General features: G+C 41.9%; 2 protein-coding genes across 10 annotated transcripts; one reads left to right on the forward strand and one right to left on the reverse strand.

The window, feature by feature from the left end:
• Positions 1-7,355: 7,355 nt before the first annotated feature.
• Positions 7,356-17,583, reverse strand: SETD4 (SET domain containing 4). 7 transcript variants are annotated; one of them, XM_040698485.2, is made up of 12 exons: positions 17,525-17,583; positions 17,030-17,111; positions 16,570-16,672; positions 16,046-16,141; positions 15,172-15,209; positions 13,875-13,963; positions 12,776-13,205; positions 11,837-12,011; positions 11,160-11,241; positions 10,711-10,791; positions 9,733-9,856; positions 7,356-8,644 (listed from the first exon to the last, which is right to left on the reverse strand). In XM_040698485.2, the coding sequence occupies exons 3-12, from the start codon at positions 16,637-16,639 to the stop codon at positions 8,510-8,512; spliced, it is 1,320 nt and encodes a 439-aa protein (XP_040554419.1). In that variant the 5' UTR covers positions 16,640-16,672; positions 17,030-17,111; positions 17,525-17,583; the 3' UTR covers positions 7,356-8,509. The 7 variants fall into 7 exon arrangements, 6 of the variants coding, with proteins under 6 accessions (XP_040554419.1, XP_046796271.1, XP_015154894.2 ...); XM_046940315.1 differs by having other exon boundaries at positions 16,570-16,668; positions 17,009-17,111; XM_015299408.4 differs by having other exon boundaries at positions 17,009-17,111.
• On the forward strand, positions 17,417-23,959 carry CBR3 (carbonyl reductase 3). 3 transcript variants are annotated; one of them, XM_025149473.3, is made up of 4 exons: positions 17,417-17,745; positions 18,463-18,782; positions 21,863-21,970; positions 22,685-23,959. In XM_025149473.3, the coding sequence occupies exons 1-4, from the start codon at positions 17,432-17,434 to the stop codon at positions 23,119-23,121; spliced, it is 1,179 nt and encodes a 392-aa protein (XP_025005241.2). In that variant the 5' UTR covers positions 17,417-17,431; the 3' UTR covers positions 23,122-23,959. The 3 variants fall into 3 exon arrangements, with proteins under 3 accessions (XP_025005241.2, XP_015154922.2, NP_001025966.2); XM_015299436.4 differs by having other exon boundaries at positions 17,417-17,700; NM_001030795.3 differs by having other exon boundaries at positions 17,646-17,716.
• Positions 23,960-24,458: the final 499 nt, after the last annotated feature.

The following is a 24,458-nucleotide window of genomic DNA, read 5'->3' on the forward strand; positions in this document are numbered from 1 at the left end:
AGCATGTACAGATGACATGAATCAGGCTGTGCACAGGTGCAGAGCTATTGCCTGACGCACATACATGACAACCAACATGCACAGGTCTCATTGGACTTAGAGATGCTGCTTAGCTGTGTGCGTGTGGCTGGTCAGCCGCCATGTGCCACTGCTATGCAAAAGGGCCTCTCTGCCTTCTGGAAGTCCCAGAATAAGAACCAGTTTCTGCTTTTTCCATCTGAACAACACTCCTTTTGGGAAAAACACAGACACGTGGCAGCCTACCGTCAGCACTTCAGCTGCATCAGGTGCTGCTCCTCTGTAGCTTTGTCCCTGTACTGTTACTGGAGGAGAGTAAGAGCCAGCTCAACATCAGGTAGATGGAAGCCATGTAAACCTTGTAACTGTGAGAGTTACACCCACAATGGAGGATGTTAGCCCCGTCTCAACGCAAACATAACATGCTTCAGGATAGCCAGAGCTACCTCTTAGCCAATCCAGCCACACAAAAGGGAATTGGAGCTCAATGCATTCGAGATTCCCCATGTACATTAGTTCAGGATACACCGAGGTGCTTCCAGTGCAAACAGTGGGTTGATAGAGGAGTCATGCTCTCTGATACTTCCACGAGGCTGCAGTAATTCCCATAAAATTGCAAAATATTTTGTTACTTTCTTGTAAAAAATGAACATTAAGCTTCGAACCAAAAAAACCAATTGATTTCTGTCGGGAAGATTTGGACCACAGCTATGCCTAGTGAAGCCCTGAGGCCAAATATCAAAGGTGAGATGTAGCTCCATTCAAGCTAGTGGAATTAAACTGACATAGGATGAACTGATTTTCCAGTTTTAGCCAGAAGCAGTCAGGGAGAGACAATATTAGGTCTCCTGTGGTTCAGATAAGACTGGTCTGTGCTTGTACCAACCATACGTGCTTTTCTAGCTGCATCTAGAAGTGGAAAGGCCATTCCTCAAGGGCAGGGACCTCTTCAGAGATGTACAAGCACCTATCATTGCAATCATCTCCAACTTAGTTATGCTCAAGGTTGGCTTCAAAGCATATTAGGTATAATTTTCTGATTTTCTGATGTGAATTTAGCCTTGAGTCACAAGGAAGCAAATCTCTGTGTATCTGACTATCCTATCCTCTCCTTCTCTCCTTTATTTTCTGAATACATTAGCCAGTTTATACCAATGTGACATAAAAATAGTAGTCTCAAAGCAGCAATTGCACCCATGCTGTCTCTTTGAGTGCTGTTGGCTGTACCCTCAAGGCCCAGCTCTTTGACTATCCACAGTCTTAGCCTTGGAGCATGCTCAAAAGACTGATCATGAGTGCACCCCATTGGAAATGCCTGAGGAAACTTGCCAAAGAGGACTGCTCATTTCTTTCCAATATGTACTCCCTACTTCACCAAACAGCTCCACACTTAAAGTCATCCGAGCCTGAGCAACTCATGTCCCCCCAAATCCTATCCCATAGAGCAGAACAGCCCCACCAGTGAACAATGGTGGGATGTGCTGCATGTCACAGACAGGCTGATGTTACTCCCATACAAGCAGCAGCATGACTGACCTGACGAGATGAATTTCTCACCTGGAAACAGAGAGGGATCCATCCCCATCTCCTAGTGAATGACAGCATAGAGAAGAGAAGCATCCTGATGGACCAGCAAAACCACAGGACTCTTCCTATCACTGCAGTTCTGGCTCATACAGGGCTGTTTCTCCCTTGCACTTCAGCCTAGGGGCCCTGCTCTCACGCTGTAGAGCTGCGCAGCCAAATGAACCCAATAGCCCTGCTCTCAGGGAGCTCAGATAGTACTGGCTAGCCACAGCATGGCACACACAGACACTCATACACGCTTGCCTTATGTTGTATAATTTTCTAATGGTTACTGATCCAGACTGTGTGCTTATCCCCCTCACCTTCCTCCCCACTTCCAATCTATACAGAATTGGCGACCCTGACCACCACAGCATATGGTGTGTGCTCTCTATGAGGATACAAAACATCCCCTGTCCAGTGGGACCACGCTGTTCCTCCTGGTCGAGCTCACCCTTCCCGTTCCACCTCCACAGCCCAGCCCACACTGCACTTCCAGCAGTCCTTTAGGACTCTCTCATGACCCACGCAGAGTTTTCCCACTCCTGAGCCAGAGGCTCAGCATCTAAGTGCTACTTAGAAACATTTCAGAGCAGCGTGAGTCATCTTGGGATGGCAGAGTCCCTTATGATCTCTTGCCAACATCCTTTGCAGACCAGCCCACCCACACCCAAGCAACTTTGTCCATACCAAGTCCATCTCATGGGAAGGATACACAAATGCACTGGCTCTTTATTGTTGCAAAGAGGGCTGGCTTCTTAAGGATAGAGATATAGACTCTGGAAGCTGGCCCAGGCTGGATGGTACAGACAGGCATGGCACCAGCCTCATGCTGAGAATGCCCCTCTGTCCTCTCCATGGTCATCGTCTGCCAAAGGTCAAAAGAGCTGAAATGCCACTGCCAGCTCCTTCCAGAGCAGCCCCAGCAGGAGGGAGTAACTAAAATAGCACATCTGCGCATCCGGATGTATCTGCAAAGGATATGGTGCTCATCTACCAATTTCTCCAGCCCAACCCTAGCACTTTAGTGGAGGGGTCAGGCACTGGAAATGTGCAGGCGTATGTAAAAAGGAAAAGTAATATCTTCAAAAGTACACTGTCAATTTCTGCCTCTTGCCATGCTCATAGAATCATATCATAGAATGGCCTGTGTTGAAAAGGACCTCGAAGATCATTGAGTTTCAACCCCCCTGCTATGTGCAGGGTCACCAACCAGCAGACCAGGCTGCCCAGTGCCACATCCAGCCTGGCCTTGAATGCCTCCAGGGATGGGGCATCCACAGCCTCCTTGAGCAACCCGTTCCACTGCATCACCACCCTCTGTGTGAAAAACTTCCTCCTAAGAAAAAAAAAAAACAACTACCTGCTCATGGTGGTACTAGAGCTCAATCCACTTCAGTGCTTTAAAGATCAGCATATTGCAGTATGATACAGCACTGGAGACAGAGGAAAAGAAATAAGGAACAGGAGAGAGGATTTCAGAAGAAAAGAGCAGCTTTTCAGGCAGCATTTCTCTTCACTCCTTCTCTTTTACCTACAGGACAACATGATCAATCCAAAACAGCACCGAAGATGTGCAGTGTAGACACACACTGAGTGTCAGAGCAGGTCCAGAGGAGGGCACGAAGATGCTCAGAGGGCTGGAGCACCTCTCCTGTGAAGACAGGCTGAGGGAGCTGAGCTTTAGCCTGGAGAAGAGAAGACTCTGGGGAGACCTCATTGCAGCCTCCCAGTATCTAAGAAAAGCTTGCAAACAGGAGAGGGACTGACATTTACAGAGTCTGATAGTGGTAGAACAAGGAGGGATGGTTTTAAACTAAAAGAGGGGAGATTAAGGTTAGATGTCAGGGGTAAGTTTTCACTCAGAGGGTGGTGAGGTGCTGGCACAGCTGCCCAGAGAAGCTGTGGTGCCCCATCCCTGGAGGCGCTCAAGGCCAGGTTGGATGGGGCCCTGGGCAGCCTGAGCTGGTGGGGGGCAGCCCTGCCCATGGCATGGGTTGGGGCAGCGTGGGCTTTGAGCTCCCTTCCAATCTATGCCACTCTGTGATTCTATGAAAATGGGCAAGGAAGAAATCTCCAGGGAAGGAAATTAATGGTTAAACATCAGCTTATTACTATTATACACTAGAGAACAGACACTAGGTAGGGTCCACAGAAACACTGTGCCCAGAGGAAATATTTCAATCGGAGTTCATTCAGCTACATCAAAGGTCATTACTGGAGACTTGTGCAAATGATTGCATCTGGCACCTGAACTCTAACAAAAAAGACTCACGAAGACACATTGCAACCCCACTAACTAAAGCATTAGGATTATGATAATAAAGATGATGTGACTTATTAGTTATGGCTCAGGCGATAGTTTCATGGAAGAGCAACCTGATTTAACTTGAGAAAGAAGCAAAGTTAAAATACAATAAAACTGAAAGAAGAGATAAGTCTATGCATCCTCGAGTTTCAACTGAACTCATCAGTAGGAAAACCACATCTTTTAATTATTTATGCAATACTAACTACAGTGTACCCATTGAAAACTACATTGTCTACTACTAAAATATAGTATATAGAATTACAGTTGCACGTAGCTATGCCGTAAATTCTATTTCTCTGTAATACAGCTGCATCATCTAGTGGACAATGCAGAAATTGCACCAGGTTTACTCAGTATAGTTTGGGGTTCATTAAATACCCTTCCTTTTCCACTTAATATAGCACATCACGGTGATTTCTGAAAGCTCATTCCAGAATTAAAAGCATGCTCTGAAACACTCAAGAGCGAATCTTGGAAATATTTTTTGTTTTACTTTCTACTCCAATCTTCAACAGGCTAACGCTGCCTCAACTTTGTTACAGGCAGGAATACAATCGAGTTCTTTTAGTTAATTCCAGTCACTGAGCTGTGGTTTCCCTTTGCACTGAAATGATAAAAACCATGACTCTCACATGGCTCAAAACCATGGCTTGAACTCCCCAAGAAAATGAGGTAATCCTTTTTAATCTATTAACAACTTTACTTCATATTTATTGCCTAATCAAACTTACTGTTTTGATGGGAAAATTCAGTTCAGTATAAGTGTTCACCCTATCTGTAGTCACATTTGCACCAAGTGCCAACAGTCACTTCAAATTATGCCAAAGTGTGGCATTTTTAAAGGGGTATTATTTACCTTCTAAGTAGGGAGGGGCTACATACCCTCGGAGACATCACTTTTAAAAGCTCTGTCTTTGGAAATGTCATCTTTGAAATGTTTTCATAGAGCATCTAAAAGCTTTAATTACCAGAGTATGAGAGTTGATACTCCCTTATCTTGTCCTGAATAGACAGGTCTAAAGGCACTTAGCAATGATGGATGAGCTCCACACATTACAGCTGAAGAAAACTGTAAACTAGAAGCCACTCTTTGTAGAAGATCAAAGAAAATCCGTGCCGTATTTACATAAATTGACACAGGAAAGATACTATCATAAGGTTTCGTGTTTATCATTTTTCAGTGACTCGAGGCTGCAGTAGATCAACTCCCCCTACCCTAAAAGTGAAGAAACAAAACAAAAAATTAAGTTGTACTATTTCTTTCTCACGTTTTTATCACAGAATATAAAGCTTCTCTCATTGCACCAACCCAAACTCAGCGTCTACTCTGCAGTCGCACAGTGCAGTCCTACTTCAGCTCTCTTTGAGTAATAGTGCACAAGCTGGTAGAGAATCTAGCTCACCGCCCTGGTCTATGCTAGGTTTGCACTGCCAATGGTGAAAAGCTGGGGTTTATTCCTACTATGGCTGAGATTTGCAGATAGGATCTGAAAGGAAATTTTTAACAAGGAAATAAATCATATCTTTCCACACTAGAATCACAGATAAATTCCTTTTTAGAGTAACAGATAGCCAGAGCCAAATGTTAACAGCAAGTCAGTAAAGCTACAAGACGTTTGAAGCTCAAGGGGGTTCCGGATGGAAGCTGACAGTAAGTATCTTCACTCTTTGAAAATGACTTAATGTTCTCTAAAACAGCTGGAGAATATTCCCAGTGCAGTTCCTTCCTCAGACACCCTACCTCATAGATCGGCTTAGGATATCCCTTTGGCCTATAGCTCAGGTTTGATTCAAAAGAAGTATCTAAGCTTTTGCTGACGACACCTGTAGATATACATATAAATGCTGATTTGTTACCTATGCTATGCCAGTTTATTCATGTTAAAAATGCACTGCTGTTGATGCTTTACAAAAGCGCTAGTCCCGATTCCATAATTTATTTGGGCAGGAATTTGTCTTTGACATTAAACACACATGGTTCTACTCAGAACACTTGCTACAGTGCTTAAGGTAAAGCTGGGGGCTTACTGCTGTGTTTACATCCAAGAGACAGACAAGCAATTCAGGCTGCCTACTATCTTGCATTGCCAGATTCCGTTCCTATAGTCCCTCAGGGAGTGTAGGAGTTACAGAAGTAGATAGAGCCCATATTCAGACACCAGCTGGTATAAATGTGTGGCCTATACTGCAATAAACTTCTGTCAAACTAGTATCCATTTTGAAAGGCATGAGAAAAAAAAGCCACTTATCTTCTTTAAGTACAGTACCATCTCACTAAAACATTATCTCAAAACCTCCAACTTAAGGGAAAAAACAAAAAAGCTGGATACTCAGCTTGGTTAAGCTAGCATGGCCCTACTGACTGCAGTGGGACTGTGTAGCTTTACTGTATCTGGGAAACATATCTCTATGAAGAACATACTATGAAAACAGTCTAAGAAGGCAACCAGTTCAATGCTAATCATAAAAGCAGTAGAACGTATTCACAGCAAGGGTCTCTCTAGTCCAGTACCCCTCTGAACAGGTCGAGCATATGTAATACTTAGCATACCAATATTCCCTTCAACTATTTTGCAATCCAGGAACTACCCAAGACTGAACTGCTTTTCGGGCTAGTAACTGTCAGTGTCAGGTTCTCAGCTCTGCTCTCTCTGCTGTAGCCATGGTCAGTGATACAGAGGGACTCTTAGGCGAGCTGATAAAGACTGCCCTTGGTGGGATTAGCAGAAAAGCAGAAAGTCATCTCCTCGAGGGGGTACTTCAGTACATGACCAACCAGTGTATTAACTGTGTTGCCAAGTGATTTACATGGATTAAAATCACAGTTTAAACAAATACAAAATTAAGTTGGTCCAAAGGATATAATATATATCCTTCTGGTTCCTGGAAGCACTCCAGTTCCTCTCCCACTCAATTCACTTTGCTCTCTGCTGTGAAATACAAAGAAACCACAGACTGAATGCATCTCCACATGAATGATCCAGAAAGTATGAGAGTACAAGAGTTTCAGTGCACTCAGGTAAACAACAGCAAAAATAGCTCATTTTCAGAATTTCCTAATCCTAGGTATAAGTTAAGAGGATGGCACCTCAAAACCAAGAACAACTTCTGTTTCCAATGACATGGAATCTGTTTAACAACAAATAGTTACTTCCCAGTTCCCTTGGTTCTTTTAAATCTAAGCCAATACACTTTTCTAGTTAAGACAAGGCCTTTCTCAGAGCTCCACAGTTTGGTAAATGTAATGGGGGGGAGGAAAAAAACAAAAGAAACAGATGTCATCAACAGGACTGGGACATAAGTGAGACGCAAGAATTCTGGGAGATGACAAAGAGATATACAGCAACACTTGTTCACAATGAATGTTCACAAAGAAAGCCAGAAAGTGCATTTATGCTAGCTTATTTCTTAACAGTTTTCACTTACTGCATTTTTTTTCTTTAAATGATATTAGCTAGAATGCCTTTATCGCCATATATGATTTCATTTATTTAAAAAATAGATTACAGTCTCGTAGAAAACTAATCCATATAATTACAAAAATAAACTTTCTTTAAAAGCACAATTCTTTAAAAAGCCTAAAAGTATTAATGAAAAACTACAAAATGTGAATCTCCACACAAAGGGAAATAATTACAAGACAACAACAATTACAAAGTTTATAAAGCTTAGACATGGATCCTGCTTGGAAACACCCTTAGAAGAAGCTTCCTTCTCCTCAACTACATAGGGACCTTGAGCTCCTTATTTAGGTTGAACTAAGAGAAAGGTAGCTCATGAGAATATCCCCTTGAAGGCAAGATTAAAACATTTGTCAGTGTCATCACCAGAAATGATAGAAAATAGAATGAAACATCTGGGCAGGCTTCCAAATAAGAAACAGAGTTCAAACTGATACATCCTTTCTGTTCTCATTTCCAGCAGGAGGAGTCAGAACACAAACTAGTGAGTCTGGAGGAAGCACTGAGAGTAAAGGAAAAAATTCTCCCTTCCTTAAGTTCAATAAACATGAACTGAAACTGCGCAGGGAACAATTTGGCATCAGTCACAAAAGGGCTGATCTCAGCTCTAGCCCACATTTATTGCTCCCATAATGAATTGATACTATGCGAACTACTTATTCTTGGGCACCTGCACATATCTCAGGGAAAAGATAAAGGATTAGTTCTGGGTATATACAAATAGCTCCCTCCTTTCTCTCTCTGTCAAGTGCCAGAACTCAAAATATATGCTGAGGAGTGTCTGCCTGACCCCCTGATCCATGCCTTTGCCCCACAGGCATGGATCAGAGGGTCTGATTGCTGGAGTCCCAGTCCTAGAGCTGCTCAAATTACCCCATAAGTTGTTTCGCTCAAAGCAATCATGATTTGGATGAGATGTGATGAAAGCTGCCTATGCTCCTCCCTACCCTTTGGGCTAACCTTTTGTATTACTGAAGATCAGAAAAGAACAAAATAAGCCTTTGGTGCCCACGTGATCCTGTAAACTAAGCTGGGCATTTTACGATGACTTTTACATTATTCTTTGCTGCCCAGGTCCATTAAAACAGTTGAGCAAGGCATGTCCATAGCAAATGAGATCCAGTCAGCCACAGTTATCACAGCTCCAGGTGGATCAAATCGTTGTCACGTTCAAGTTGCAAAGAATCTCTGCTGATTTTTGTAGTATTTTCAGATCTTCCAAGCGTAGTGCTTCTACCAAAGTCAGCTGTTCTTTGAGGTTCTCTTTGTCCCTCTTCATCTGGGAAATCTGGAGTTTATACAAATGGAATGAAAGTCTTCAAAATTCCTATTATTTAAAATAGGACATGAACAGAAACTTTGTGGAAAGCTCACCTACCATAGGCATCCCATGCAACTATGTCAATATATAGGGTGTTTTTTTTATCTTCATGTAAAAGTTATTTTGGAAAAAGAATGAAACAATCATCATGTGGATAGGAAGCACAACCAAAAAGAAGGAGAGGAAGGGAAATGCATCAAGGCAGGTCTGCAACGCCTTATGTGCCTACTTTATTTAGGTCTGCATTTTCTTTTAAGAGGTTAACTTCAACAAATATATTAATACTGTAGGTAGAGAAATGTTAAACATGATTCACTTGTTTACAGTGCTTTGTAATGTCCTGATGGTTTAGTTGTTGTTGAGCAGTGCTGTACAGAGCCAAGGATGTTTCAGATTTTCAGCTTCTCATACTGTCCTGCCTGTCCTGCCAATAAGAGGGCTGGGGGGAGCACAATTAGCTGGGAGGGGAGAAGAACCAGGACAGCAGACCTAAACTGGCCCAAGGGCTATTCCAAACCATATGACATAACATGAAAAAAAACTACAGAACTGAGGGCAGTTGGCCAGGGGGGCTGCCATTGCTTGGGAACTGGATGGGAACTGAGCAGCAGGTGGTGAGCAACTGCTTTGCACATTGCTTGTTTTGTAAATGTATAGATATAATTATTATCATTACTGTTATTTCTCTCTTCCTTTTCTTAGTAAATCATTTTTATCTCAACCTATGAGTTTTACTTTTTTTTTTAACGATTCTCTCCCCTAACCCACTGGGAGGTGGGGGCAGTCAGGGAAAGGCTGTGTGGTATTTAACTGCTTCCCAGGTTAAACCAAAACACGTATAAGCTCTGTAACATGGTTTGTTTCTCTGCTGCAGCCACAAATTCTGCTGAGCAATTAATTTACAGATGTCAGTAACCCTGGTAACAAATCCCACACCACCCCATTGAAGTCAGTTACCCCCATCGCTCCATTCTCAACCCTGAAAACTACACTGCTGTACATTCATGCTAAGGATAGAAAACATCTCAGCTACCTGGCTCTTCTAGCCAAATTACCTGCAGAAGGACATGCTGTGTCTCCTCTATTAAAAAATGGCATATCTTTGTTGTTATATTCAAAGCCTGCTGTTCATTTCTGGCTGAAATTACATCACCAAGTAGTGCTCTCCTCCAGCAAGTACTAGAAGCAAAATGTTTCAACAACACATAATCACTTGCTGTATTCCACCACTGAATAATAAGCACATGGTTATATTAAGAATAACATCATTGGCATAAAGAAATGTAGGTTAATACGTCTGAAGAAGGCACAGCACATACAGAAGATACAAGCAAGAGAAAAAGAAGATTTAATGGTCCAGAGCAGCAATTCCAGTCCTCCAACCTTACCCTTTCAGACAAAGTCACAGTCTGCACTTGGACAAATACTAAACTGCTCTGTCATGCTCCCACCAACTTCAGCAGCACCAGTTAGGAGTACAAGCTGTCCTCTTAGAGCTTATTTGCACAGCTTCTGCTAAACTTCACATATCGACATATTTTATGGGCCTAAAATTGGTGCCTAATCCTACTTAAGGCAAATTTCTCAATTGGAACAAATGATCAAAACTGCACTGATAGCCACTGGAGATGGATTTCAACAACTTTTTTGGCCCTAAAATTTCAGAAGCAGTCTGTGGAACAAATGTCAAAGAAATCAAGCAAGGTCGATAGCATTTAAAAGTTCCATCAAGTCAACAGAAAAAAATGTCTGCTGTCCAAATCTTAAAGAAACATCTGGTTCTTGAAATAGAAAGGGAAAACAATGGGGTATAGTGTTTACTACAAGAAAGTCAAAGATCAAAGCAACAAATAAGCAAAGACTTTACAATATATCCTTTTCTCTTCTTTGCCATTCTGACACGGAGTCAGTAAGATAGATAGATACAGGAGATCCAGAGCAATTGCTCCCAGTGTCTCACAGGCAGCATAGAACAAATAAAGGAAAATGCAACATGCACATTTTTTAAATATTCTAAAAGTACTGAAACTTACAATTCATCTCCTCCAAGACTTAACACCTTGAGGGCTGTAAGAAGTCTCCAAGATGGTCCATCCCATCCAAAGGTCAAGTTTCTAAAAAGTCAGAAGTGCTGAGATGCAGATAGTACAGGGTGTCTTCTACAACCTGACAGCTTTCTTCCTGACAATAGTCAACAAGAGAACACCTACACTTCAGAACTAGAAGATTCACTGACTAACCTTACTTACTCTGCTGCTATCCACAGTTAGAAGGAAGACATTCTGGACACTGAAGCCTATCTCAAGCTTTGGTACCGGTATTTACCACTTGCATGTTCTCTCACAAGCAGCAAGCAAACCTGTTTCCTACATAAAAATGACTTTATGGTGGATTTGGATACCAGGAGCAAAATTTGACTCCCAGAAAAGATGAAGAGTAAAAAAGAAAGCTCACATAGAAAAAAAAAACTTCAGATACCTACTCTAATAAATCATGATCCTTCAGAATGGAAAGTTTTGCATTTTTCTGCTTGTCCAGTGGTGGGAAATATTTTAGGAGAGTATCTGCATAAAAACAAATTTAAACATTTATGTAAATCATACGCAGGAGAAACCACAGTTCTTAATTCTGAAATGACATTTCATCTGTATTTGTTAATTAGCTAAAGGAGAAAAGTGCTAAATCTGGGAGAACTTTAATATAATCAAAATATATTTGGGAGGTGCTCACTATTTCTCAAAAGCAATCAGCAACCTGCAGAACTGTATCCTTATAATAAAAATTATGACTCAAACCAAAGTTATCAACAACTCTAAGACATCCAGTTGTGGGAAACTCTAAACAAATGCTGGCAAGAATCACAATTTTACAAAAGGAAAGTTTATGGAGAACACCTCCAATTTAAAAACTTCAATCCTTAAATCCCATGCAGATCAAGGTGAGCTCTATACCAGTTCTTAGAAATACACACAAATATTTTGATGGTACTAAAATAAAAAGACCACAATGCCTTAATATGCATTGTGCATAAATATACATGCAAGCATGTGAACTTCCTCACTATCCTTTAGCTGTCCATTTCTAACCACGCCTCCCGTTGAAGAAACTCTACTCTCTGCTATTGTACCTTTCAATGTTAAGACAATCTATAAATCCAACCTGATGAGACATAAACACTGCTATGAGGGTTATCAACGGCAACAAATCCATATTCTAGTAGCAGTCGCTGATTGTCATGAGGCCCATAGCAGATAAATACTTCTTCATGCTTCTTGCACTGTGAGTTTGTCTGAATTTCATAGTTTCTTGACTGTTCATTAAATGCAGCCTTTACCTATGAGAAATTAAAAATAAAAGGTTTTACTCTTGGCAGGAAGACAGGAATCAGACCTTTAATATTAAAATCCAACAGAATTAAGTACTTCTCTAATATTGAAACAATAGGGTGCAAACAAGTGTTTTAGATGTCTGAAAAGGTGACATATTTGGACAACTTCACTCTAAAATTACTGTAAAAAATGAGTATGAAGAATGAAAATCAAAACCTTAGTGTGGAGGATGTGCTGTCCACTCTATAGACTTAATACGGAAACCCCAAGTCTGCAAGTAAAGATGGCTTCATGCAGACCAGACTACTCTTGTGCTGTCCCAGAAATATGCTGGCACACACAGTTCCATCCCTGTTATCAGGTAGAACTGCTCTATACACTCTCCTAAGACTACCCAGAAGCTTCAAGCCAGAGGTGAAGTAACACAAGGACTGTGTAACACAAGATTTTTCTGAGGAGTTGAACCCATGGGAAGAGAAGGGTAGGGTTATATTTGTGAATGGGTTCTTCCCAACAGTTACCCTGGAAACAAAGTGCATCCGATCACTGTGGGCTTTCCCTGTACCTCTGCTTTACTGAATAACAGCCACCAGGGTGTATATGAACCATGCATACTCAGCTTGCAGGTGTCCTCCAGATAGACAATTTCTCCACTATAAGACCTCTCACTGACCTCTAGACACTCCTAATCTATCATATAAATGCATACTGCATTGAGATAGCACACTCATATATCAAGAAATTAAGTGATCTATTTTCAGTCTCTTACCTGAACATTTGGACTGTGGTTTAGCAAATCTAAATATGGTGCCAATGCATAAACATCTGGCTCAAGAGAAAAGCATTCCCTCTGGGAATGTTTCATGTATATTGTTCTGGTATTAATAGTGCACCAAGCCCACTCCAGGGCACTGTAGTTAAAAATAGTTGCCGTGTTCTCAGCAAACAAAGATTGCAGAGAAGAGAAAAAAGCCTTGGAAGACATGTACAGCTCATGGACCGCTGTTCTTTGCTCCTGAGCTTGCTTTCTCAAAGGTTCAGGAAGAAGTTGTACTACATCTTGCTCCAAACAAACTGGGCAAGAGTATGTCTTGGGTAAAACATCAAGATACGGTTTCCACAGAGATCTCTCACCAGCGTGCTTCTCTGCTATTAAAAATGTGCACAGTGCTATCAAAGGAGATACAGGAGGCTTCCACCTATTAAAAAAATAAAATAAAATAAAGCAGATACACAGAGGTGAGACAGGAAATGGATGCAGTAGTATTTTATCTCTCTTTTAGTTCTTTAAAAGGTTATAAATAGCTTCTATTTTAAACTTCTTTGTACTTAATCTCCAAGTCCTTTTGATGATTTCAAAGGGGCTTTTGACTTAATTTTACCGAGAAGCTATAAAAACCGGTTTGTGGTACAAATTTCAGGTTCACCTCTTGGGTTTTCTTTCTGTCGGCTTTTTGTTTTTTAGGCCATACAACACGGACTCAGGGTCCAGCACAGGCTGGGTTCTGCATTTTCTAAAATGCTGCGTTCATGTGACTGCTTTGCAGCCTCATTTTATTCTCCTCCTCTTACTGAAGAGTATTTTGAAATTCCCAAAAAGCCACTCACAACTGACATTTAAGCCTGAACTGGATCTAGAAGCAGGATGCATTTAAGCCCATACCATCTATCCAACTCTGTACTCAAATCTCACTTCCTGAACATTCTGAACGCATGAAAGTTCACAGTAAATGCTCACAAATTAGGGTAAGCAGTTATGTCCTACCAACACTTAAGATGATTCATCTACTAATTCACAATCCAGAGGAAGGGACAGCTGAAAAAGTCTTGTTTTCTTTTCTTGCCACAGAATGTCACTTTTCACTTACTTCATAATGTATTCTCCTAAACAGCTGTTAAGGACAGTGGTGGTGGTGACTAAGCATTTTTCGGGCAATGAAATAACCAGTTCTCCTGCCTTTGAGGAAAATAAAAACAAAACAAACAAACAAACAAAAAAAAAACCAAGAATAATCAAACACATATACAGAATAGTAAAGGTCAAATATAAATGGTTCATCTATTATATGATTTATAAAGAAAGAGAGAGACATTCCCCAGAAAACAGTAATTCCAGGAACCAATCAGATGTGATATTGAGTTTAATGCAAACTAGCATGGTTTTACGATGGTCAAAGTCAAGGGAAAGAGGACGACTGCAATCAGTAGGAACTTTTACCTGAAGAAAGTCAACATTTCACAGAGAGTTTGGTATCTGGCTACTCAGCATCACCACTTGCTTTGTACTAAGATATGTGAGGGTTGCTCCAGAAGTAATTCCTCCAACTTTATCACGTTGGCCCACAGTACCAGAGGCAGATATCGGTGGTGTGGCAGCAGAGGTTTGAACCTTCCCACCAATATTCTGTTACATTTTGTTACCATGTGACAGAAGGCAGCAGAGATGAATCTGACACAAAGGTGTCTCACATGGAAGTGTGTATGAAGCAAAGGTGTATCAATGAATTCTTCCAGGTTGAAAAAATTGTACCCATTGACATTTATCAGTGCTTGCTGAATGCTTGTGGAGACCAAACAGTAGAGGTGAGCACAGTAAGGCAGTGGGCAATGTGTTTCAGCAGTGGTCCGAGTGGGTCACCTCTGCTGGTGCAGATATTTAGGAGTGCAGCACACAGGCTTTTGTTCATTGCTGGTGAAAATGCATAGCTAATAGTGGTGACTATCTTGAAAAAATCCCTCTATTTTGTAGCTGAGAAGTTACCAAATAGTGTTATTGTGATCTTATCCCAAGAACAGGGAAGACTACTGCAGCCAGTGCAAAAGAAGCTATGCAAGCAGTGGCTAAAGGAGAAAGCATACAGCAGGAGAGGAGCCTGCTCTTTTTGGTTTCAGTTAGCTACTTATTGCCTTTAACAGAAACACAAGGCTGCATATTGAATCACTGTCGATGAGTACAATAATGTTTTCAGCCAACAAGTCCTCAGAGCACATGTGATATAATTTTACACATAAGCTGGAACTACAATTTCTGGTATTAGGTTAGAAATCACATTCACAACAAGGACTGTGAACACTTTGTCTGGAATTTTGAGTTTCTCTGTTATATAATCCATTACATATCAATGATTCTAGAGAAGCTCTTGCATTAGAATCAATATTACTAACCTGAAGAGCTTTTGTTGTCATCAGTCCTCTTCCTGTACCTAAAGTAGGAACAAAGAGAACGCTTAGAGTAAAATACAGGAGATAGTGGTAAACTGCAATAAATGAACAAGCCTCCAAGGAAAAATTCTGAAAGAACATACATATCCCTTACAAATAGCAAAAAAACAATAATAGATTGTTCTAAATGTACATCTCATTTATTTTTTCTCTGATGCTCTCCTTACTTTCCTACTATTTTTCAGGGCTTGGTGAAAGCCCTTCCCCTGCACCACTGCAACAGTTGCTCTCCAGTTCTAGCAATTGCTTTCTGTTTCCCATTTTTTTTCTTTAAACACATGTTCTTGTAACACTGGTTCTTGTTATTGCTTTCAGAGTTCTAACTAAACTTTACAATTTCTATTCCCAAAATTTTTCTCTGATTCATACTCTCCTCTCCCTTTAATATTGCAAAATTTTTTGAAACACTACCTAATTAAAGAGAAAAAATACAAATACATATATTTACTGCAAACAGTAGTAAGTGAATCCAACCTCTGAAATCATTTACTTGTCTGTTCCACTAGAGCTCCTGAACTTGCAACATGGAAAAATAAGAGATAAAGAAATGATGCCAAGGTTGGGTTCTAGCACTGTAAACACTTAAAAGATAATACTCTTCTTGAAAACTTACTCTTAGCACTTAAGGAGTATCTTTATACAAGAAACAGTAAACAGTTCATGTTAAACGACATTCACATGCATTTGCAGAAAGTCTTTAGAGGATTAAGAGTAAGGGGCTTTTTTTCCCAATGCTAGCCATGTGTGAGACTCAAAACAGAAGACATTCCTATAAGAATCAGATATAAGTACCATCAATAAATCACTAAAACATTACCCCAGAACTGCGCTGGCCTTAAACTACTGTCTCCAAATCCTCTGTCTTTGAGCCACTTCTTAAGTTTAATGTATTCCAGTTTGTGACTGCAGTTGACTAAAAATGAAAAAGAAGGGATGAATACTATAATATCTTATTTTAAAACAAAAGAAACAAAAAACATTGACTGCACATTCAGAACAACTATATTTTGGACTTATTAGCGTAGTGTAATAGAATAACAAGTAAGGCTCTCCTTGAACTAGTTTACTAAGCTGTGGGCCTCTGGGTACTCGGAGCTCTCAGAACTATAGGGTTTATTCAACATACTCAAGGGGCAAAAAATGTGAGAAGGCGGCAATACTTTACTCAGAAAACAAAGCTCAGAGTATTCACCATCCTCTGACTGGAACTGTAAATTAACACACACACAAATTAACATTTACAAATATTATTTTCAAAGCACAAAGGTGTTCGTGAAACCATAAGGTGATACTTCGACAACTGATTATGTTATTAGTTAGCATTACTTCCAGAGATAGTACCTCCATACATAAATTTCTGCAAGCGCTTTCTTCTTCTCTTTCGACTTGTCCGGCCTCTGCTTTTCTTCATACTAAGAAACCGCTTTTTCCTTATTTAGACTGTCTGAATTAAAAATATATATATTTTTAAAATGTGTAATGACCTTTTCAAGCATTGCATGTTTCTTTTCATAGAATCAAAGAACCACTAAGGTTGGAAAAGACCTCTAAGATCACCCAGTCCAACCATCAGCCCACCCCCACCACGCCCACTGCCCACATCCCTCAGTGCCACATCCACACGGCTCTTGAACACCTCCAGGGACGGCGATTCCACCACCTCCCTGGGCAGCCTGTGCCGCTGCCTCACTGCTCTTGCTGAGAAGAAATGGTTCCTAATATGAACGTGGACTTCCCCAGCACAACTCAAGGCCAATACTTTTTGTTCTGTCACTTTTACCTGGGAGAAGAGGAAGCTCATCAGTTTCCTTTCAAATGGCTGTAGAGAGCAATGAGGTCTCCTCTGAGCCTTCTTTTCTTCAGACTGAATGATCCCTACAAGACTACACGCAAAGCCACAAATGAACATGGGTGATGGGGGTGAGGGGAGAGGAGAAGCCTATATCTGCAGCATCACCTTGGCCAAGGTGTGCCCATAACAGCCTACAGGAAACGGGACGTGGGTTCTTATGAACACAGAACTAAAACTGTTTTCACACAGCAAATGTATTACAGTTAGAGAAGATTGCAGAAATTGCCCCTGTGGTTTCTCTGAAAGTAACAAGAGCAGCAGAATCAGGGCACCTGATCACACAGAGAACACCCCCAAGCAGCCCAGTACCACAGGGCGCAGCAGCACCGTACTGCATCGGCCTTTCTGGATATGACTGGGGAATACCACTTCCCTCCAGCTCCCGATTCCCTCCAGAGAGAGAGAGAGAGCATAGATGGGCACGCGATACCTCGTAAGACCCACCTGGCAAAGAGGAAGAACAAACCCCCCCTGCCGCTGCCGAGTCCGACCCGACCCGCCCCAGCCGCCGCGGGAGGCGGGGCCGCCCGCCGCCATTTTAGATGCGCCCGCCTTCCCCCGCGCTGTGCGCAGTTGCTGCTGGTCGGTCGGCCCTTTCCAGCGCTGAGGAGTGCGGGAAGGTGTGTGGTGCTGGAGGTGGGTCGGGGAGAGCTGCAGCCCTACGGGTACGCCCCAGCAGGGCTCTCTGAGTTTTGCAGCGGTGGGGTCTGTCCCTTTGGCCCGTGGAGTGGGTAGCTGCTCTGGGGTGGTTGTGGGGTGGCTGTCAGGCAGGCAGTTTTCAAGCGAATTCTGCGCTACTTGTGGGTCTTGGGGGCTGGCTTAGGTTTCTTCCCCGAGAGATGCCATTTCAGGCTTGGCTACGAGCCTGTTTGGAAGGGCAATGGCAGTTAAGTCTAAAGTGAGCAGACCCAGTTCCTCACCCTTTACTGAGCCCTTGTTTGTCAACTTGGATTGCCTCAGTGCTTGCACTGAACCAGCTGCTTGTCCTCACAAGAAAGAGGTGGTCTTCCTGTGAGGTGAACGTGCCCAAGCTCCCTCCTGTCGGTAGCTAACAGTGTTACAGAGCAGTTACTCAGTCACGAGGCTGGTTGGGTGTTGTGTAGAACATTGCTACCTAATGCATTTCTTTGCCAAAGCCTCGTGCTACTTCAGTAAATTAATGTACACTTACAACATGGACTTGCATAACTCCAAGTGGAATTCTGAATAGAGTTTTTAAGGAGAAAAAAAAATAGTTAATCTTTAAATACGCATTTTTGTCCTTCTGAGTGTGGAACTTTGCCTCACTGCCCAGTGTAGGGTGTGAAACTATTTGGTCTTTAAGGCCCTTTCCAACCCAAGGCACTCTGATTCCTTGAAACTTTCCTCTTTGCCATTTGCAGTGACTGTTGCTTTGGCATCCATCCTGAGAAGATAATGTCCAACGTACCCGTGGCTGTGGTGACCGGCTCCAACAAAGGGATTGGATTGGCGATTGTGCGGGATCTGTGCAAGCAGTTCAAGGGGGATGTGTACCTTACTGCCCGAGACCCTGCCCGTGGTCAGGAAGCAGTGGCAAAGCTTCAGGAGGAAGGGCTGCATCCACTCTTCCACCAGCTGGATATTGATGATCTGCAAAGCATCAAAGTCTTGCGGGACTTCCTAAAGGAGAAGTATGGAGGTCTGAATGTGTTGGTTAACAATGCAGGGATTGCTTTCAAAGGTAGGAATCGAGCTGTTTGGGATAGTGATATTTGTTGTGCGTGGTATAAAGTTAAATGGCAAAATATAGTATATGCAGCAAGGATTTCATAAAGCTATTTTATATGGGACTTCTGGGGTGTTTTTTGTCTGAGTAGGCTTCCTATCACCCCAGGCATGACAAGAAGGTAATGTGAAATGCCTCTTCCTCTAGCACCTGTTGTGTTAACTGTGTGTGTGAGGATGCTTCCCTGGAGTATTTTATTTGCATCACATAGAAAACGTGAAAACACTTCAGATGCACAGTTGGGTTTGTTGCCTCAATGCTTTTGAGTTCCATCAGGCCCATGGGAGCCCATTATCTGCATGAATATCAACCATGGACATATCATCAGGGATATTGTTTTCTCTCTTCTGCAAGCTTCATACTTTGCTCTATGCATTACCTGCTCAATGATTCAGCGTGGTAAAAGAGAAACCTTTGGCCTAGGTGTTTTTGTTATCTTTACTTAACTTTCTCAGGCCATTTGGTCACCAGCAGAACGGTTAACCTAAATCTAGCTGTGCTGAGCAGGAGTTAAATCCTTTCATCTCCTGGGGGTGGAAGAGTAGTGAAAGTGAGGAAGGCACAGCAGTTGTAAGGTAGAAGAGTATGTTCTACTTGTAGATGCTTATGAAACTACTTACGAAAAATCATTGAAAATCAAGTTAGCTCCAGATGGAACAGGTCATGAGCATGACTACTAGTTCATTTCTCTGCCAGTACAGACCTGCTCATTCTGTGTTTTCTGGACTTTTTAAAAATCTCTTTGCCTGATTTCTAGCTAGGACATGTTACACTGTTCAAGCACAGCATAAGTGTTCATTCACCTGCTCACAGTGTGAGTTAAGGCAGCCTGTCAGGTAGTGTGGATCAAACCTCACTTGCTGCTTGTGTAGTGGGAATGTAGCAGCAGTGTTCTGAAGTCCAATCAGCTGCCAAATCTTGTTTGATACTCTGTACAATAATAGAATGGCTTGGATTGAAGTGAACCTCAAAGCTCACCCAGCCCCCTGCTGAAGGGAGCACTGCCACCCAGCAGCTCAGGCTGACCAGAGCCCCATTCAACCTGGCCTTGAACACCTCCTGGATGGGGCACCTTCAGGCAGCCTGTACCAGTGCTTCACTACTCTCTCAGTGAAAGCTTCCCCTGATATCTAATCTAAATCTCCCCTTGTTTATATTAATCATCAGCCCAATAGAGGGCAGCTGTTACTATAGTTGACTGCATCCTGAACTGTAGACAAATAGGTGCTAAAATCTTACAGCAGTGGTTAGAAGATTTTTATCTTAGTCCAAGTATATCATGCAAAAACCTTGCAGGTACTCAGAACAGCACTTCAAGTCATAATGAGATCCTTAGCTCAGCCTGCTGGTGTTAGTGGGTTTGTACTAGACTGGGCTGTAACTTAAGTGCAGTGTGTGTTGTTGCTGATCTCACAGCAACTTGGCCTTTACCAGGTTGACAGCGCTATAGCAAGATTTGCTATAGCTCATGTGAGGTCCCTTTAAACTTACTGTTATGTACTCTCTTAAGAGATAAATCATAGGCTCATTTAGGTTGGAGAAAACCCTTAAGGTCATCAAGTCCAACCGTTACCAAGGCCACCACTAAACCATATCCTTAAGTGCCATGTCCTCAAGTAGGTAAAAACAGCATAAGCTGTGAAGTTGTGAGGAAAGCAACAGAAACATCATCGGTTTTTCAGTTTAGAAGTTGTTTCCAGTTGTAAGAATGAAGTCAAGGCAGAACAACTTACTGTGAGCCAGCAGTAGGTCATATGGTTAAGAACTGTGATAGAGGAGCTGTTTATAACTGCTCCGTATCTAGTATAGAGGGTAGAGGGCTTAACACCTGTGTAATCACTGATGTTTATCTCATATTTTGGCACTTGTACTGAAGCTTGGCTTATTAGGTTTTTGCTGATATCCCAGAATTTATGCTTTCCTTACTGTAGTACTGTTTGTTATTGCTGTTAAAGATTAATCACTTAATTGCTGTTTTTGTACTGTGTTGCACATAGTCTGAAGTCCTTAGTCCAGTGAAAAAAGTCCCTTTATGAAATGAGTATGTACTCATGACCTGCATTCTGGATGGGCTTCTGTGAAAGCAGTGACCTGCTGCTGCTTCTCTTTAGAATTTACATAGGTCTGGGCTATGGAGACAAGTGAAGACCTACTTGATCTGTATAGGTGGCCTTTATCACTGCTGAAATTGAACCTATAGCAGATCAGGAGGAGTACTGATACTTCAACTTATTTCCCTGCACAGTAGAGGTTGCATAGCATATAGCTTACTGCTAAGCCAGGTTGTCAGCCGATGGCACATCCTACCCCGCTTTTGTTGGTGACAGGCTGTCAGTTCTGTCTGGTGTTGCAGCCTCAAGTGCAGTTCTGTGGTCTGCTTAAGACTACCTATGGCAGTTCCCAGCTCTTTCCTAACTGCTGTTTCCCATTCTTTTACTTCTGTCAGCTCAGGGGAATGATTTATGACACTTGTCTTTATCAGTAGGTTTCTTGGTTGTTTTTTTAATGGTTTTTTTTTGGACTGCACCAAATGTTATCCTTCTATTCTTATAGAATCTTCTACAGTATGTGTTGCTGTTCTGATGAAGTCCTGGGTGAGAGAACCCAGAAGACATGGCGACAGATGAGTTAGGCTGTGGAAGCTGTTGTCTGCCCTAGTTTTGAATCTGAATGCTGGGGTGGTAGTCTAACTTCTGCATCTTCAGTGTCAGTGCCCTAGATTCAGGTTCTCCTTCCCTTTTGATTGTCCCTCTCCCCTGTGCCCTCCCAACATATATCAGGTTAGTGATACAGTGCTATGCCATGTGTTTAAGAGGAGAGGTGTCCTCTCCTTTTAAGTGTGGTGGCAGAGGCAACCTGTTCTCTTGAGCACTGGATGGGAACAGGTAAGTCAGTGGATTGGTTGGGCAGCCATAAGATAAACTTGTGGGGTTTTCTGTGCATACAGTAACTTTTTTTTCAACAGTAGTATAATTCTGATTTATTCTTTTTTTTTTCCTCCCCTCCTTTGCTACCACCACTTTTTTTTTTTAAAGTTAGCGACAGAACTCCATTTGCAGTCCAAGCAGAGGTTACACTGAAGACAAACTTTTTTGGAACCAGGAATATTTGCACAGAATTGTTGCCTCTTATAAAGCCTTATGGTAAGTATAACATAATAAGTAGATAAATAGTTTTATATGAATCTTGGTGCTTATGACAGGATTTTGCTCTTTAATGTCTTGAAGCACGCTGCCCAACAAGGAATTACGTTTGTTGTCTGAATTCTTGTAAACTACCAAGAAAAAAGAGGGAAATGAACAACTTTGGTACAGGTGAATGAGTCAGATGAATCAATAATACACTCCTGTGTACTGAAATGCTAGGAGAGAAAAAGCTTACTGCAGCTTTGCATGCTGGGGTTTGTATTCTGGAAACAAGCTGATAGTGCCAATGCATTAGCAACTAAATTGCTTTTGTTGAATTCTGCATTATTCTGGCATCTGGACTACATTCTAAAAGCTGTCACAAAGCTGGGAATGTTTTTCCACTGGAACTTCAAGACTGTATCCAACATATGGCTGCCATTATTGAGAAAATCACCTACCATTCTGAATCTGCCTACAGACTGTAACAGGCTATTTCCTGGAAGCATACCTGAAACTCAGTGTTGAGCTTTTGCAGATAGACGCTTTATTTCTTGTAATGAAACTCACTACAAACACTAAACATAAAGTGAACTGTGATCAGTTGAGTTCACATAAAATATTTTACAGGCATTTGTTTCAGTGAACGCACAGCTGTAGAGTAAGCAGACTTGAATTTGGGGTTTATTTATTATGTACAAATATAACCAGTCTTAATTCTCTTTTTAACAGGTAGAGTGGTGAATGTCTCTAGCATGGTAAGTATCTCAGCTCTGGGAGGCTGTAGCCAAGAACTGCAGAAGAAGTTCCGCAGTGACACAATCACTGAGGATGAGTTAGTGGAGCTCATGACGAAGTTTGTGGAAGATACTAAGAAAAGTGTGCATGAGAAAGAAGGTTGGCCAAACACTGCTTATGGGGTATCCAAAATTGGTGTCACGGTCTTATCTAGAATTCAAGCCCGGATGTTAAATGAGAAAAGAAAAGGTGACCACATCCTTCTTAATGCCTGCTGTCCTGGATGGGTGAGAACAGACATGGCAGGTCCAAAGGCCCCTAAATCACCAGAGGAAGGGGCCGAGACCCCTGTTTACTTAGCCCTTCTGCCTTCTGATGCTGATGGTCCTCATGGCCAGTTTGTTAGTGAGAAAACTGTTCGAACCTGGTAAACTTAACATCTGTGGACCCTTGCAAGTGGTAACATGGCTGTGGATTAAGGTGTGCTTTGGTAGGGATATATGCCTAGAGGAGTCTTACCCTGTCCACTTTAGTGCTAGGTCTTCTGTCTTTGTAGCGAGGGCTGCAGTTACTGTGTTTCTCTAACATTTTGTCTATACTATGGTACTTCCAGCAGTGTCTGTTGGCTTGTTTGCAGCATTGACTGGATAGCCTGACTTCTGATTTGTGGGGTGTTCCAGCCTAGTTAACATGAGTTGATTTGGTGTTACCCTAATACAGATGTGCCTGACCTTGTTTTACAGGAGTTTAGTCCTAGTGAAATCATTGCCAGCTCTTCTCTTTTTCCCCGTAAGAGAGCCTATAGATCTCTGTGATATGGGGCTCATTTGAGGGGACAGATGCCTTATGCTTTCTCTGTGCAATGGATCTTTTTGGGGGACCATAGTTGCTTCTTAAGATTGTATGGGATTTCTTAACTGGAGAGAGGGTATTTCTCAGAACTACAATCTAACCAGTTTGGGTTGGGAGGAGCTAATCAGATTCAAACTGAATCACTGTTGTATAGAGATTGCTTATTGTTATAGAATGGAGTTGGGTGAAAATAAAAATAGCAATGATGTGCCATTAATAGGGAAAAATTACCTAGTTGGCTTTATTAATATGTATGTAATATGATTAGTTACAGACTTGTATTCATACAACTGGATTATTCTGATTCTAAAAATCTATGTTTGTTAATACTATGCTTTTATTTTCTGTATCCAAGTCTGTAATGGGAGTGTGTGATGTTTGGAATATATGGAGACAAAATAAACTACAAAACTGGTATAGCAGTATGGTATAACTTTAAAAGCCAGAACCACGAGGCAGCCTAGGGGTAGGGTGAGGTAACTGGTTGCTGCTGGTAGGAGTGAGGTGGGTTTTGGTCACAGCCAGGCACCTCTTGACCTTCTCCGTAACATCCTTGTTTCAGGTAGCATGACAGCCATGGCTAGGGTCTCAAAGACCCATGTTTCCTGCAGGGCAGGGGCTGTGCAGGACTGCTATGCAGGAGGAGGATGTCACCCTTCAATGCTGAGAGACTGAAAGAGCTGTGGAAAATTGCAAGTTTAATTTAGTCATGAAAAAAAAAAAATGCAATACTCCTGTTAATTCTTAATCAGGAGTCAGCAAGACAATGGCAAAATGGCTTAGCCAACTGAGATTTACACTGGCTTTCTCTGGTAGTTTCTGTTCAGGGAAGTCTTAAGTTACAAGACACTGAGCACGGTATGTGTTGTTTTGGTACTCACTTAACAGCACAGAACAAAGGTGGGAGTATTAATCT

Source organism: Gallus gallus, chromosome 1 (assembly GCF_016699485.2).
Source record: "Gallus gallus isolate bGalGal1 chromosome 1, bGalGal1.mat.broiler.GRCg7b, whole genome shotgun sequence".
In the NCBI taxonomy this organism is placed as follows: Eukaryota; Metazoa; Chordata; class Aves; order Galliformes; family Phasianidae; genus Gallus; species Gallus gallus.

What these genes read in the sequence shown, in the direction of transcription:
- CBR3 (XM_025149473.3), top strand. Translation starts at nt 17,432, where the DNA reads ATGACTGGGGAATACCACTTCCCTCCAGCTCCCGATTCCCTCCAGAGA. An exon ending in TGCAGGGATTGCTTTCAAAG is followed by an intron (nt 18,783 to 21,862) that starts GTAGGAATCGAG and finishes TTTTTTTTAAAG; the next exon opens with TTAGCGACAGAACTCCATTT. An exon ending in GCCTCTTATAAAGCCTTATG is followed by an intron (nt 21,971 to 22,684) that starts GTAAGTATAACA and finishes TCTTTTTAACAG; the next exon opens with GTAGAGTGGTGAATGTCTCT.
- SETD4 (XM_040698485.2), bottom strand. Translation starts at nt 16,639, where the DNA reads ATGAAGAAAAGCAGAGGCCGGACAAGTCGAAAGAGAAGAAGAAAGCGC. An exon ending in ACCACAGTCCAAATGTTCAG is followed by an intron (nt 12,012 to 12,775) that starts GTAAGAGACTGA and finishes AATTTCTCATAG; the next exon opens with GTAAAGGCTGCATTTAATGA. An exon ending in CACAGCATGTCCTTCTGCAG is followed by an intron (nt 8,645 to 9,732) that starts GTAATTTGGCTA and finishes TATAAACTCCAG; the next exon opens with ATTTCCCAGATGAAGAGGGA.